The 16932-nt window shown below is 43.6% G+C and overlaps 1 protein-coding gene across 13 annotated transcripts in view; it reads left to right on the top strand.

Moving 5' to 3' along the window:
- The window catches only part of MCF2L (MCF.2 cell line derived transforming sequence like), a 322158-nt gene that overhangs the window by 237669 nt on the left and 67557 nt on the right, over positions 1-16932 (top strand). For all 13 annotated transcript variants that reach the window (XM_029604679.1, XM_029604671.1, XM_029604675.1 and 10 more), the window contains 3 exons: positions 7662-7781; positions 10671-10787; positions 11316-11465. In XM_029604679.1, the coding sequence (XP_029460539.1) occupies positions 7662-7781; positions 10671-10787; positions 11316-11465 (387 nt within the window). The remainder of the gene's footprint in view (positions 1-7661; positions 7782-10670; positions 10788-11315; positions 11466-16932) is intronic.

The following is a 16932-nucleotide window of genomic DNA, read 5'->3' as shown; positions in this document are numbered from 1 at the left end:
CTTAGGTTGAGCCCTTGGGTGCCGGGGCTGGCTGGTCTTAGGTGCAGGCCTCTGTGGAGGTGAAGATTTGTCCCGATGAAGTCATTGCGGGCAGGACTGGTGCTTCCATTAGGCAAATTAGGCAGTCGCATAAATTTTCAGTTTTTTTTGGGGGGGAAGCAAAACCCTGCCAGCACAAGATCCAGAGAGGGTGCTGTGCTAGAGCTGATACTGCTAAAAATGGGAGCATATTCTGGAATGGCTGTTCCCAGCAAGAGGGAGTGTTGTGCTAGAGGTAAGTTGGGGGGGGGGGAGGGGGAGGGGGGGTGCATGACCATAGGTTCACCTTGGGCCAAATCTTGCACCAGCCCTGGTTGCAGGCCAGCAAGGAGCAGGAAGTGGAGTCAGGACAAGCAGCGGTCAGGACAGGCAGCAATCCAATGGGTCTGCATTGAGGCTGTGGTCAGAATCAGGCAGCGTTCTTGCAGTGTCGTGGTTCAGGCAGTAGTCCCTGGGCAAGCAGAGTTCAGTCAGATGCGGAAGCAGGCAGTGGTCAGGGGCAGCTTCGAGGTCCAATCCAAGGTCAAAGCCAGAAGTCCGATCCAAACAGACGAGGAACCACAGCAGCGAGACGCTGAGAGCAGATGAAGGAAAGACTGACCACGAAGACGAGAACGCGGGAGACAAACCAGATTGCCAAGGAACGAGGAAGAGGACATGAGCACAGGAACGACACCCACGGCGGAAACCAGAAAACGAGGATCAGGAACCAAGAACATGGGGGCAAAAGGACCTATTGCCGAGGCAAGGAGGCCCAGTTGTGGGAAGCCTCTTATGTGCTGACATCATCAGGAGGCACCGTGGCTGATTTCCCACCGCGGGCCCTTTAGTGCAGGTCGGGCGCGCTCGCACACCTAGAGGCAGCCCCGCTGGAGCCGAAGGCATCTCCGGCGTGGCATCAGACCTGGTGAGGCGCGGCAGTCTGCTGCGTCTTTGTCCTGGAGGTCTGCCCGGGCATGGAGGATTCCTGGCATCGGGTTGGGCTTGGAGGTAGGAACGGCGACCTGTGGGATGGGACCGCGGGCCACCCAGCGCAACAGTTGGATGCGAGGATAAAGCCTATGATCAGGTAGGCTCTGTGATGTTGCTTCAAGACCGGGCAGGTCAGATACAGCCCTTTTCGTCCAGCATTTGTTTTACATTTCTACGTTAACTCTGTTCCTGCACTCATTGCAACAGTCAGGAAAATACTGAAGTAGTGTGCATTAGTAGTTCTTGGGTGAACAATCAGCCTCCTAAAAATCCACTGTAGCTATTTGGACCACATTGGAGGCTTTCTGCCCTTAAAGGCAAATTTTAAAAGCTCTACACGCACCTAATCCAGGAGATATGCTCAGAAGTCAGGTCGGTGTGCGTTGAGTACATGCAACTCTCTCTCCCGGTACGCACGCCCAATTGTGGGTTTTTTTGTTTTGTTTTGTTTTTTACAAAAAAGGGGCGGGGAGTGGGCGTGGTCTGAGCAAGGCATCGGCGTTCCAGGAAATATGAATGAAACCAAGCAGAAGTATTTATGAGCAATAGCGCGCGCCGGGGCCCCTATCCGCGTAACTTTACTTCTGCTATGGATGGCGTTGTAACTAATTAATAAAACAAAAAATGAGGCAAGTTAGCAACGTCTTAAGGGTTGGGGCTAAAAGGGTAAAAATGAGGCTTATTAACTAGGGGGGGGGTTAAGAAGTCCTATCCTTTACCAGAGGAAACTGGTAATTGTAGTGGCGTGCGTATGTACGAAAATCCCCTGACTTACGTGGTAGAGGCGGCATTTGTGCGCACATGCGCGCGCGTCTGTATAAAAATGTGCCCATGTACGTGCGTACAGCCTATTTTTTATATGATCCGCACATATACATGCGTATGTTATAAAATGGCCATGTCGGTGTGAGTCTGCATATACGCTCACACAGCTGTTTGAAAGTTAGCGTGCCACATTTTTGTGCTGTACGGCTTATTCCACAACATGCCCGTAATTGTCTGCCTTGTGGAGGCTGAAGTGTATGGGATCCACAGGAGACAGAAAAGGAAGTAGAAGCGCCATGTGCTGTGGCAGTATCTCAGAAAGACTGAATTTTTAAGTTAATACTCCAGATGAGTCCTAGAAAGGAGCTGTGAATTATAGGTAAGATAGAGCTGCATTTATGTTGTAGCTAGTTTGTAATGTCCCTCTCCTTTTGATGCTGTATGCTTCAGGTCATGAAGAGATGGGCATCTTTTCCCTCATGCCCCTGCCGTTCCTGTGCTGGCTAGCTCTGTAGAATTCATTCTGAGCTGTGAATGCATCCTATCCTAGGAGGGATGGAGTGGAGAATTAAGCTTTAGAGTAGTAAAATATGGGCGTTGTGTTTTGCAAAGGGATTTTATTATTACTCTGTATGCAATGCTACTCATAAGAAAATGAAGGCAAGGCAAGTTCTGCAAAAGGACGACTGAGGAGTAACCTAAGGAAGGATTTCTTTACGGAAAGGGTGGTAAATGCATGAAACAGCCTCCCGGTGGGATGTGGTGGAGACAAGGACAGTATCTGAACTCAAGAAAGCATGGATCTCTGTGGGGAGTGGTAGGCATTGTGGAAATGGATGGGCAGACTGGATTAAGCCATATAATCCTTTTTCTGCCATCATGTTTCTATTTCGTTTTTTACATTTTGGATTTCCGCATACATCTGAACCTGTATAGGATTTTTTTATTCTACTTCTGACTGTTTTTTTGCCTCTAGGATTTCTATTTCTGTTCTTTTCCCCAATTGAACGCTGTGGTTTATGGCAACATAAGTGCTTCTGAGCTTATTTAAATGAGGCAGTGTGTTAATTGAAGCTAGGGCAAGTGTTTTTGACTGCTTGCGCTCAGGTCAAGCTGAAATCAGGACATGGGTTGATGAATAGACAATAGACAATAGGAAACCTAGACAATAGGAAACCTTGGTTTACACCCGAACTTAAATCCCTTAAACAATCTCTTAGAAAAAAAGAACAAAGCTGGAGAAAAAACCCAACCACTTCAACACATGCCATCTACAAATCCATCCTCAACAACTATAGGAATACAATCCTTAGAACAAAGAAAGAATTCTACGGAAAAAAAATACACCACTTTATATTCGATTCAAAAGCTCTTTTCTCCTACGTCTCCTCTTTAACCAAACCATCTCCTCCTACTATCCCAGACCACCAAGCTCTCAACAAAGCAAACGAACTAGCCAGCTACTTCAAAACAAAAATCACCAACCTTACTCAATCAATCACATCCAACAGCCTTACCCTAACACACCATCTCACATCCTTGCCGCAACAAACCACAAACCTGGATTCATTCGAGCTCACTTCTTCACTGGAGATTGAAAACACACTCAAAAAATTCAAACCTTCCTCCCACCCATCTGACCCAATACCAACAAATCTCCTCATCGCCATACCAAACACCATCTCAAAACCAATTGCAGAAATTATCAACACATCCCTTTCTCAAGGTTTAGTTCCTAACCAGTTAAAATTGGCAATACTAAAACCATTACTAAAGAAACCAAACGCTTGCCCATCAGACCCAGCTAATTTTAGACCCATCGCAAACTTACCACTTATCGCCAAACTGATGGAAAAAATTGTCAACAAGCAACTGTCAGATTATCTGGAAGATCATAACATTCTATCCCCAGCCCAATATGGATTCCGAAAACGCCTAAACACCGAATCGCTCTTACTATCTCTCACTGACACAATCCTCGTTAATCTGGAGAATAAACAATCTTACCTGCTCATTCTTTTGGATCTTTCCGCTGCATTTGATACGGTAAAACACTCTACTCTAATAGACCAACTAGCCAACATAGGGATCAAAGGCACAGCCCTTAGATGGTTCCATTCCTTCTTAAGCAACAGATACTACAAGTAAGGATAAACAACAAAGAATCGCACCCAATCCTGACAGAGCAAGGAGTCCCACAAGGATCATCACTTTCACCCACCCTCTTCAATATCTACCTCCTCCCTCTCTGCCATCTACTCTCAAACCTTAAGCTTACCCATTACCTCTATGCAGATGACATACAAATCCTCCTTCCGATCACAGAATCCCTTCAAAAAACCATCACGTACTGGAACGAATGCCTACAGCCCATCAAAAACCTACTCTCAAGCCTTAACTTAGTATTAAATGCTAATAAAACCGAAATGCTCATTGTCTCCCAGGATCCACGCACAATCTCTTCCAGCCTTTCTCTACCTAACACAAACAACTCGTTCTCATCTGACGTCAGAGACCTTGGAGCATGGCTAGATAATCATCTAAACCTAAAAAAGTTCGTAAACAATACTACAAAGGACTGCTTTTACAAACTGCAAGTCCTTAAAAAACTTAAACCCCTCCTTCACTTCTCCGACTTCAGGCTAGTACTGCAATCCATCATTCTCTCCAAGCTCGACTACTGCAACTCCCTGCTACTAGGTATTCCCGCCAACACTATCAAGCCATTACAGATGGTTCAGAATTCAGGGCTAGAATTCTAACTAGCACTAACAAAAAAGACCATATCACCCCAATCCTTCGGAGCTTACATTGGCTTCCCATTAAACAAAGGATACTCTATAAGGTATTCACTATCATCCACAAAGCGACAAACAATCTAGCCCCCATCACATTAAGCTCTCAACTCCAACCGCACACTTCCTCCAGACCAATCAGAAGCGCATACAGAGGAACACTGCATGCTCCGCAAATAAAATCATCATTGAGCAAACGTGCGCTATCTTCAGCAGGCCCACACCAGTGGAACACGCTTCCCCCCAGATCTTAGACTAGAACCCAGTTATCAAGAATTCAAAAAAAGACTGAAAACTTTTCTCTTCCAACAAGCTTTCCCAGACGCTTAATCTTACTATGACTGACAGACTTCCATCCCGTAACTATGGACACTGTATAAAGTACTACTTTTAAGAATCTGCAACTGGACAATTATCTGTGAGCTCAAAAATTCACTTTAAGAAAAAAAAAAATTCACTTTTTCATATATATATTATGCATTGCTTATATTTATTGCTACGTTAAATAGTTATACTTCTTATATAAAATATTATATTTCTTTATTTATTACCAGTTAAAATATTATCACTTTATTTAGCACTATGTTAAATTGTCAACCAGTTATACTGTTCCATATGTTATACGGTTCCATGTAAAGCTCCACTATCTGTTGAGCAGTTCTTCGTTTTATGTAAACCGGAGTGATTTGTAGTCCCTACTAGAACTTCGGTATATAAAAATTAAAAATAAATAAATAAATAAATAATAAATAAATAAATAAATGAAGGGTCCTGTATGTTGTAATGAAGCTGAAAATGTGTGCATGATTTTCAGTAGGGGCTGCTCTAAAAACCCACGAGGAAAGGAAATTCCACTTTTTCTTTAACAGAAGACGGGATTTCTTTTTGTTCACCAAACTTGACACATCTCTTTCTGCTGGAAACCTTTTCTCTCTCTAATTTGGACGAATTAAACCCCTAGGCAAAGGGATCGTAGTAGTAACATCTCTTACTGTACAGCCAGGTAGTTACTTTCCAACAGTTTGGGTCCTGTGGTATCTGTAGGAATGCTTTACGGCAGTCATCTTCGCTAATTTTTTTTTCAAGCAGGGGCTACTTTGGCAGAAAAAAACCCCTCAAACTTCAATGTGAGAGCTAGGGACCAGTGCCGGTCAAATTGGCTAGTGCCCTCGGCAAGGGGGTTTACCCTTCCAAAGACACGGGTTGTCCAGCGAAGGGGGGCCCACAATGTCCCGGCCAGCCCGGCTGCTTGGGCACGCTCACGACGACTTGCGTAACCAGAATGAAGTCTGCTCCCCCGTAGGCTTGCCGACTGTCCAGAATGTTTCCGGATGCTACAGATGTTTGGGGCACTGTCCTGAAAAAAAGGAGGAGCCCTGATTTTTTTACCCCTCATGCTGCAGGTTAGCGTCTGATTCTCCCCTTCGATTATACAATATAGTTAGGGACCTTCATTTTCAATTTTAATTTTATTTTTCCTAGAAATTTATTACAACAAACAAACAAAAATTGAGAAAATCGGTGTAAAAAAAAATAAAATACTGATAAGTTTCCAAGAAAAGTACAATAAAAACTGAAAATGAAAATCAATACATATAGCATGTGCTTTGGTAACTACTGAATATTCAGTGTGTTGGATTTATTTATTTTGTGTCACTTAACATAGACTTCAGTCCATGATTTAATCAGAGGCACAAAGAACGTTATAAAACGGTAATTTGGCCCCTGGGCTGGTAAAAGAATAAAGACGTTTGAGAATAAGTGATCACGATATGAGGCTCTGAAGGGGCAGACTCAGGAATAACATAGGAAAAGATGTTTCCACAGAGAGGACGGTGGATGCATGGAATAACCTCCTAGTGAAGGTGATAGAGGCAAAAACAATAACAATTACGGAAAGCACGGGATCACGCATTACAAAGAAGCGAGGGAAAAGCCAGAGATCAACTGGGGGTCTAAGAGACAGTAGCAGAAAGTGATTGAGCAAACTAGATCGGTCCTTATCTGCTATCAAATTATAGGTTTCTGTTCTTTTGTAACGGTGAAGAGTGGGAATAAGTCGCATGTGCGTAAACCCCATCGGTGAAGATCAGAGCCAGATTTGGGGAGATAAGCACCCCGTCCTCTCTTCGGCTGCTGTGGGATGGGATCTGCCGCAGCTACGCCATTTCAGTCTTCGCCCACGGTCAGGTTGGGCCTGTCCGGCTGAAGCGGGGTGGAATGCACCACGGCCTCGCGGATTCCTCTCTGACCGTGGCGGGATGGGGATCCGCCGTGACCACGCTGGGCCTCTCCTCCTCTGTCCCCCATGGTACTCGGGGCACCCTGGGCAACCCGCCCGGCTTTCCCACCCCCAAAAGCCAGCCCTAGTGAAGTTGTTTAAATATCTCCCAATGTTCGGAAATTTTGCCAGTTAAATGTTGGCGGCCCAACTTCCCCAGCTCTCTCTCTCTTCTCCCTGCATGTACTCTTTCCCCTAGCCCTACCCCCATCACAAACACCCTCTCCCACCAGTCAGCCTATCCCTCCTCACTGCCTCCGGAGCCTTGCTGCCGGTGCTAACCTCCTCTGGCGCCCCGTGGCTCTTCAGTGAGCCGTGCGGTGCCCGAATCCCTATTCTCCCAGTCGCGCGAGGGTTCCAGCATCGCCAGACTCCAAACTCGCTGACAGCCACATCAGGCTGCCCAGGGAAAGCAGGAACAAGCTATTCCAGAGGCAGCGCCTGCCGCAGGCGTTCGGAGGAGAGTCAGGAAGCCCTTTTTTTTTTTTTTTCATTAAAAATTGTTGCATAATAAACCCCATACCCCATTTTTATTGTCAATCGTTTTGGGATAAAAAAAAAAAAATGCTGTTGGTTTGCTTTTTGTGTTCTAAATAGTGGAACATCCAGCCTTTTGTACAGAATTAGCATTTCCCACTGTTTTGCTATGACATTGTGCTGTTACGTTTTGAGAGCTGTGCTTTATTGGCGCTGCTGGGCCTGACCCAGCCTCCTACATGATTTCTGATCGCCCAGCACGCTCGCTTTAAGCTTTTCAAGCCAGTTGCAAAGATCTGCTTTGACCAGAGCGATTCATTTCCCATTTGCAGGCCTCTTTCCCCGGAAACCTGCAGTTGGTGCTGGTTCTGCGTCCAACGGGATTTTTGCATCGCACGCTGTCCGACCTTGCTTTCAAATTCAACAGAGATGAATTTAAAATGAAGGTACCCGTAAGTATGCCCCTTCGGCGCTGTTGAAAATGTTTAGACATTGGAAGGTAGCAGCTCTTTTTTTTTTTTTTTTCTGATCTTAACTCGCCTGCATTGCTACAAGCTTATGTGTCTTTATGTGTCTTATTGGAGGCAGGGGAGGTGGGGGGTGTTGGATAGAGGGCTAGCTGTTATCATGAAGGTGTGTTAATGTTTCTTGATAAGCAAAAAAAAAAAACAACCCTTCAGCACAGGAAGATGAATCTCTACCTCAAAGTGCCCTTAGCAGAACAATAGGTAAAAACCTGTGATGATGTCTTATCCAAAAGATTAGGAGAACTGGAGTTAAGAATTGGAGGGAAGGGAAAAGGGATTTTATCTACAAGGTCATCTTTCCAGGTAATGAGTGAAAATGACGCTTCCTAATAAATCGAATGCAGGAAAACGTGTTTTATGAGCACCGACTCTTTTTTTTTTTTTAAACCAATATTTTGGTTTCGTGCAAAAGCAGGGCAAAATGACGAATGAGAAGCAGCAGGCCTGCCCAAACCTCCCGCAAAGGGGCACAACGTGGCTGCTGAATGAACCCCCCCTCCCCCCAGCCACAAGACGGCTGCCGTATAAACCCACAAAATGGCCACGCATTGGCTGCTTACCTAGCAGGGCCTTCCTCTCCTTCCACTCCACCACCGCCTGTTCCTCCGGGTGGGAAGAGAAGGGATGTCTGTCGGCGGTCGTTGGGCGAGAGCCACACGTCGAGGTCAGTCCCGTTGCAGGGGAGAGTCCAGTGAATCCAGGGATGGGGAGGGAGGTGGCAACTGCTGGACACTTAAGTCCCTGCCAGCTCCCTCCCATCATCTTACATATCGCCCGCTTACAGTGAGTCCATGATCCTTATCTCCTGCATGGGTGGAGGGGTGTGTTGTGTTTTTTCCAATCTCTCATGGCCTTCCTTCCCTCGCCAACAGGGCCGGCAGAAGCACCAGGTGGACTAGGCCTGGGCCTAAGCGTGCACTGACCATTGGGGGGGGGGGGGGGGGGCATGAGCCAGGTGGGGCCGCGAGTGGCGGCGGCAAAGAGGAGATTCGGCGGGATGCACGCCACTCGCAGCCCAGAAAACAGAGAGGAAGTAGTCGGGGCTATGACCAGGGGGGGAGGGGCGCGAGGCAGGAGGTGCCTAATGGCGCTCAATCCCCCTTGCACCGGCCCTGCTCACCAAAAGCCGCCATCCTCACCACCAGCAATCCACGTCCACTTCTTTTTAATGACTGGCCACGCACTTTTCTGCGGCCTCGCTAGTAAGCAGCCAGGCTTCCTATTCTCAGCAGTCCCAGGTCAGTAAGGCCTTTGCTATTGTTCCACACAAGCAGACCTGGGGAGGGTAATTTCTAAACAGCTCACTTAGCAATCAGGTTTGCGTGCACGGCGTGCACTCGGCCTCTACCGTGCGCATAAGTTCGCTTTGAAACGACTCGGGTAATTGGCTCAGTACGGCCAGCCTTTGGCCGTGCACAAACCTAACCCTGCTCCAAGCGAGGTGTGACTTGCGTGCACGCATCCTGTTTTAAGATTAAAAAAAAAAAAAAAAAAAAGCACGTAAATCCCAACTTTGCCCCCGGAGCACCTGTTTAGTATGCAAGTTAAAGCATGAACAAAACCAGGTTATGAGCCTACCTTTAGGCATATACCCGCCGAGGCTATTTTCAAAGAATCATTTGGGTGTGTAAATCTGAATTTTATGTGCATAAGGGCTTTTGAAAATTACCTCATAAAGTATATGGGCAGCCCATGGATGAGTCCTAAAGTGCTAAACTACATCTTAAACTGAGTGATCGTGGTAGTAAAAAGTTTATTCTGCAGATGAAAGGGGACCGGAGTGGTGTCAGAAGGGGCTGGTTCTGTTCGTTGTCTGATAAGCAAGGTTGCAACGGGATTAAATGGGGAAAGTAATAGCTATCTGCAGGTGACCCTGGGATCCGCAACAGGTGTATTGCTCGAGTGAAGGGTTTGGGAAACCTTTTGGGGGTGGTCAAAACTGTGGAGGCAGTTACTGCAACAGCCATGTGGTTTGGGCAGAGAAATCCAAGAGAGCATAAAACACTGACCACCACCAAGAAGCTGAGAAATATGCGCTAGCACTAGAGGAGGGGGGACACAGGGGGGACCTTCATAAGAAGGTGTTTTTATTTTGCAGAAAGTGGCTAGGCCTGTGCATGGAAAAACTTTTCATTTTGTTTTATCTTTCTCTTATATTTTATTTTTTTTATTTCTTTTTCCTTTGTTGCTCTGGAGCACGTGCTAAATGATTTTTAGTTTGCCCTCTGGTTTTCACACCCATTAAAATGACTGAAGTGCACTAACACTTAGTTGTTTTTATGGTTTTCGGATGGGAACAGTCACAAAATGAAACTGATACTGTTAAGTTATTTCCTTGTTATTTCCTTGTCATTTTAAATCAATAACACATCTCTAAAGGGTGGTGGCTACATTAATGGCCTCCCACAAAAGGAAGAGGAGGTGAAAGCAGTGTTAGAATTCAAAAACGTATGGGATGAGATCAGTTTCTCTTTAACAATGGGAAAGCAAGAGTAAAGCCAGAGGTCAAAAAAGGCCTTTATATGCACAAAACCAGGTTACGAGCATACTTTCATGCAAATATACCTGCCAGGGCTATTGTATGTAGGAAACAGAGACTGAACGAGCCTTGTCTTTAGTTGCAAACTGTATGGTATGCTGTAATCCACTCTGTATGGGTCTGTTGAGAAGGAAGCACGTTGTGTAGTGCAGATGTTGACGCAAGACGTATAAAATGCAACTCTGGGGTGAGTTCATCTATGCTGGATAAGTGTTCTGTGAAAGAGCCCAGCCTTTGGCCTGGCCCATGTTAATTCCATTCCTCTGCTATTGCAGATCATAATGCTGAGTTCAGCAACAGAATTACATGCTTACATTGACAAAGCACAGCTGACAGAAGATCTGGGTGGTACCCTGGATTATTGCCACAGTCGGTGGCTGTCTCATCGTACAGTAAGTTTGGGGGTTTTTATCATTTTAGGGGCTTTTAACATTTGTTTTCAGCAGTTTTTATTCCTTTTTTTTGCATATCTTCTTTCACATGAGTTTAGTAGATTATTCGTTTCAGATGATGAAATAGTCTCCGAGGGCTTTAGTCATTCTGAAGAAACAGCATGAGGGATGAATTTGGGGAGGGGTGAGTCTTGTGATTAGGAAGCAGAGATTGCTATTTTGTTAATCTTGCCAGACAGAATGATAAAATCTGCAACTAAATGATTCAAGGTTATGTGCATGAAAAGTGCCTCTTTGCCTGAAATCAGGGAGGAAATAATGCTTTAAATGAAATAATGGTAAACTAACTAACTTACAAAATAGGTATTTTACAGAAGATTGACAAATATTTTAATTCTGACCATTCAGACTTTTTTAAATTAAAAAGAACTGAAACTGCTGAAAGTATTGTCTCAATATAATTTTTAGTTAGGAAGGACGTTCATGCCTTGAAAGATTTTTGAACTTTTTATTGGTTGCATCCTAAAGGCTATAGAAAACTTTGCACTCATGGTGAAGCAGACTGCACAGATGCTTCAGTCCTTTGGGACAGAACTGGCAGAAACGGAGCTCCCGAACGATGTGCAGTCAACCAGCTCCCTTCTAACTGCGCATACCGAAAAGAAAGACAGAATGAAGGTAAGGCGCGTCATTCGGGACTCTTATCCGGAGGGAGGAGCCGCGAGACCCAAGAAATCATCAGGGTTCCCTGCCTGGGTTCGTGTAAAGCCTCTCACTAGTATTTGAAATTCATCAGAACATAAGGGAGGGTCATTTTTAATAGCAGGCGCAAGTCGGTGCGTCTAAAGTGAAAGCTGTGGTCTGTAACCTGCGTAGTGGCGGCTTATAAAACACAGCGTATGTGAAAGCACGAGCCTATGTAACTTTGCGCACATTTCGTAACGCGGGGATCTCCATAGTTTTTTTGCACCTGTTTTTATAAAAGTTAGCGTATATATTTTACGCGGGGAAACAATGGTGACCTGCACTTGTAATGACCCTCAGCCCGTGCACAGAAGCAGGCATTTTATAATGTATGCACGTACTCCACTTACAGTATCGCATAAAAAAAAAAAAAAAGTGCATCCAAACCGGGTGCATGTTTTTTCAACGTGCATACATCCACCTCTCCTGGACGCTCGATGCAATAGGCAAATGAGCTGCCGTGCTAAAAGGGACGTGCGATGGGTAATTGGTGCTCTGCATCAGGTGCCCAGGAGGCGTGGCTGTGCGCCCACAACAGTTTGGACACAGCTTCCTTCCCATCACCGGCAGGGCTGTTCCCCGATTGGTCCTTTTCACTGACACTAGTCAGTGAAAAGGACCAATCCCCTTTCAGGACTGCTTTCTGAAAGGGAATTGGTCCTTTCGCAGACATATGACAGTGGATGGACCAATCGGCAGTAAGTGAAGGAGTAAATAAATTAATATTAAGTGTCAGGCACTTAATATTCATTTATTCACTCCTTCACTTACTGCAGGCAAAGGTTCCAACTGGCAAATATTAAGCAAGACAGACCAACTGCCTTAGAATAAATAATTTATTTGCACGTATATTACTTGATAAAAGGAGCCCAACTCTGGCCGGGTTTCGCCCAAGGCTGCTTCAGGGGCTATAAAATAACCAAACATAAACACGCACAATTTAAATCGCAAAATAATTCATAAAATTATATAATCAAATTATATGAAATAAAAGCAAAATCCACAGGACATATACGCACTAAATAAAAATAGAACAGAGCTTTTGCAACCCAAACAAAGAGTACAGACTATTAAAGTTGTTTGCCCACTTTCTTAGACTCAGAAATCTCGTGACATTGTGAATATTTTGAGGAAACACTGGAATATTGTCCAGTACCTTCCTTGTTTTAAAGACATAGATGTAGTGATAGCTCACAAACACAGCACTAATCTTTTAAGATGGTACCGGCCGTCCATTTCTCCTACCATGTGACAGGGATCGACCAATGGCACAGATAGCCCCTGTCACATGGTAAGGTTAAAGGGCTACCGGCGCCATTTTGTTTACTGGGAGCCGATGGCCCGAGAGCGGGAGATCGCTCCTGGGATCCCCGCTGGACCACCAGGGACTTTAGGCAAGTTTTGGGGGAGTCGGGAGGGTGGGGGATTGTAAATAATTAGATCTGAAGGGTTGGGGTAGGTTTGAGGGGGGGGGGGTTGTAAATAATTAAATGTGAAGGATAGGGGTGTGCACTAACGGGTTTGTGTTAGCGTGCACTAACCCAAAAACGATTCTATATAAAAAATTAAAAAAAAATGCTGATCCGCAGGAATTTGAACTTTTCCCGCGGCTACACGAAACTGAAAGCGGAAACGATTGGGCACCCGATGCACATCTCTAAAAGGTATTGACACGAGAGTATTTAAATACTTCCGATTCCTGGCACTTCTCTCTTCTAATCAGGCAGTAGGATATGGTGACATCACTCACCTACTTACACGTTGTAAGTTAAATTTTAGTAATGTCTTTTCAATTTAAGCATAGAAGAGGGTTTTATAATTATATGTGCACTATATTTATATGTTTAAGTGGATGACTTTTGTCCACCATGTTATTAAATATATCTTCTGTCTAAGTTGACACCTTAGATTTTAAAGAGAACAGGACGTTTGAAAGATTGTTTAATTAAACAAGTATTTTTCCGTCCCCTTGCCACTCCCCCCTCCCTGCCCTTCATCTTTTTTACTCATTTTGCCAATGTCTGAGCATGATATATATATATAATTTTTAGATGTACACAATATATTTTAAAGTGCTCAGGATGTTTGAATGATCACTTAATGAATAAGAGGACATGAGAGGTCTAGAACAGGTAGATGTGAATCGGTTATTTACTCTTTCGGATAATAGAAAGACTAGGGGGCACTCCATGAAGTTAGCATGGGGCACATTTAAAACTAATCTGAGAAAATTATTTTTCACTCATCACACAAATTCTGGAATTTGTTGCCAGAGGATGTGGTTAGTGTAGCTGGGTTTAAAAAAGGATTGGATAAGTTCTTGGAGGAGAAGTCCATTACCTGCTATTAATTAAGTTGACTTAGAAAATAGCCATTGCTATTACTAGCAACGGTAACATGGAATAGACTTAGTTTTTGGGTACTTGCCAGGTTCTTATAGCCTGGATTTGCCACTGTTGGAAACAGGATGCTGGGCTTGATGGACCCTTGGTTTGACCCAGTATGGCATGTTCTTATGTTCTTAAATATTCCTCAGTACTCTTTCCTTTCCTCTCCTCCCTACTCGCCGATTTTTAATTAAGCTCACCAATGTTACCATCCTATTTGACTTCCCTTCATTTTGCCCTGCCTCTGAAGAAAAAGCAATATTTTTAATTTTATTTCTGTGGTACAGTAACTATGGTTATCGAGGGAGACCAAAGTAGTAACTGCCATATATATAGGTTTTGAACACGGGAAAACTTCCTTGTCCAGCTCTCACCTATTGAATTGTGGCTGAATAGGTTGCTGTATTTCTCAGCAGAGATTGTTACTGTTTAATCGGGGCATATAGTTAAAAGAACTATTTGGCTGTGCCATACTATTTAACTTTCTTGGCTATTACTCTACATAATTGGTTGATTGGCGTATTTTTTGTAAAAAAAAAAAAAAAAAAAAATGGAATGGTATGACTAAATAGAAACATTAATTATGTGAATATACAGCATTTCCAATTTTTTATTACCAAAAGTCGCATTAATAAACCAAGGTGTGCACTATATTCTGCCATGAAACTAGTAAGTAGAAATGAGAGACGTGTATTTTGATATGTAGGCTTTTTACATTTACCTACATAAGTTTTCACTGAATACGAAAGAAGATCATACATTTTTAGACAAAGCACAATATTTTCTACCTGAGCACTAAGAGGGAGATCTTAAAAAAGTACTCACAACCGGCGCAAACAAAAGTACGCCGGATTGTATAAGATACGCGCGAAGCCACGCGTATCTTATAAAATCTGGGGTCAGCGCGCGCAAGGCTGGGCAAAATCAGCAGCCTGCGTGCGCCGAGCCAAGCGGCCTTGGAGGGAACTTTCCTTCCACGTCCCCCCACCTTCCCCTCCCTTCCCCTATCTAACACCCCCCCCCCCCCCCCAGCCCTACCTAAATCTCCCCCTACCTTTGTTGTGCAAGTTACGCCTGCTTGAGGCAAGCGTAACTTGTGCGCACCACCTCGGCAACCCCCGGCATAGGCCGAAGTGCCGGGACTGCCCTCCCGGCCCGCCCCCGAACCGTCGCCATGCCCTCACACGCCCCCTCCCACCCCTTTTACAAAGCCCCGGGACTTATGCTCGTCCCGGGGCTTTGCGCACGCCAGCGGCCTATGCAAAATAGGCCGCTGGCGTGCAGGGCTTTTAAAATCTACCCCTAAATTTTGATGTAAGATTTTTTTTAGATTGGCACCTATTTTTTAATACATTATATTATTTTTTGTGTCTATTATAATTAATTGATCTCTCATCCTACGTTGTGTTCAGTACAATTTATTTTAGTTCACTATCGACAACCTGGAAAATTGTCTCTTAATTTCACCTCTGTTAAAGGTACACTTCCTCCTCTCCAGTACATTACTTTGTTTTTTTTACTTGTTTTTTAATTGCTTATTGTTAATTTCTATTTTATGTGCATACTTCATTTATTTATTATCTACACTAATTTATTTAAATGTATTTATATGTGTTTATTTGCTTTTATATTATTTAAGTATATGTCCTGTGGATTTTGTTTGTTTTTATTTCATATAATTTGATTATATAGTTTTGTGAATTATTTTGCGATTTTTAATTGTGTGTGTTTGGTTATTTTATAGCCCCTGAAGCAGCCTTGTGTGAAACTCAGCCAGAGTTGGGCTCTTTTTATCAAGTAATATATATGCAAATAAATTATTTAATCTAAGACAGTTGATCTGTCTTGCTTAATATTTGCCTTCTGGCTTTGACAGACCACCGTCTTGTTTTCTGGGATCCTCCTTTCAAAGGTTCCAATTGGGCCAGACTTTGGAATTGCTGCTTTCTGTGGTTTCCCCTACTTAGTATCGCAATGATATTAATAGGAGGAATCGCAGAAAGCAGGATTTTTTTGCTTTATTCGGTGAGCCCTTCAGCTCAACATGCTTTAACGCCAGCTCCCGGGCAGGTGTTAAATTTGCCGCGTTAAAATCCATGCCTTGGCCATGTGATAAGTTTTGACATTGTGGGGTAATAGCTAATAACCTCATCTACATGGAATTTGCATGAGATGAGCGCTATTAGCTATGCGCTCAATTGGATGCGCGTTTTGGACATGCTAATCCCCGTATTAAATCAGGGGTTATTTTAGCGCATTCAAAACACACGGCGCATAGAGTGTTACCTGGTGCGCTAGCCTGAGTGCACTATATTACATTGGCTTGATTGTGTATGCCCTTTTAATCACCAGTTCACTGAAACCTCCACCACTTCATCCTGACCTTCCATCCAAACACTGCAGACAAAAGACAAGTGCAGTTTTATTTCCATGCCTCAATTTGCAGATGTAAGTTGCATGTACTTCCAAACCCCGCTCTGGAACAGCCTCATAACACTCCCTTTTTTACTCACATAGAAGTAAACATGAAAGCACATGCATACTTTCACCCTTCTGAAAATTCACTTACTATGTACAAACCCTGTAGAACTCTGAAAATTGAACCATAATTTGTTAGGGAAGGCAAATCCCCTGTGTCTAGGAATTTAAAAAATATATATTATAATTGCAACAGTGTGTTAAGTTATGAATAATTGTAAAATGAAATAAGCGTGGAATGGTAATTGTAATGTGTAGTGTGCCTTAAAAGAGATGATTGCTGTCATATTACAACTACCCCAAACAATCAAAGTTAATTCCCAGTGCATTAATCTAATTAAACTCTAATTCAATAATTGCTCACTGGTATCCTAATTTTAACTACTGTTATTTTCAGTCTCAAAAATATTTTTTGTATTTTTTTTTTTTAACATTTATTTACCACTTATCAGATACCACAATTTTATCTTAAAATAGGTCTTATCAGTACTGCAATTAGCACTGTCAAAAAAGGAAAAACCTCAGACAGTATCAGC

The sequence above is a fragment of the Rhinatrema bivittatum genome, chromosome 5, assembly GCF_901001135.1.
Source record: "Rhinatrema bivittatum chromosome 5, aRhiBiv1.1, whole genome shotgun sequence".
Lineage (NCBI taxonomy): Eukaryota > Metazoa > Chordata > Amphibia > Gymnophiona > Rhinatrematidae > Rhinatrema > Rhinatrema bivittatum.
The sequence above is the reverse complement of the archived record's forward strand: the minus strand, read 5'-3'. Positions and strand labels throughout refer to the sequence as shown.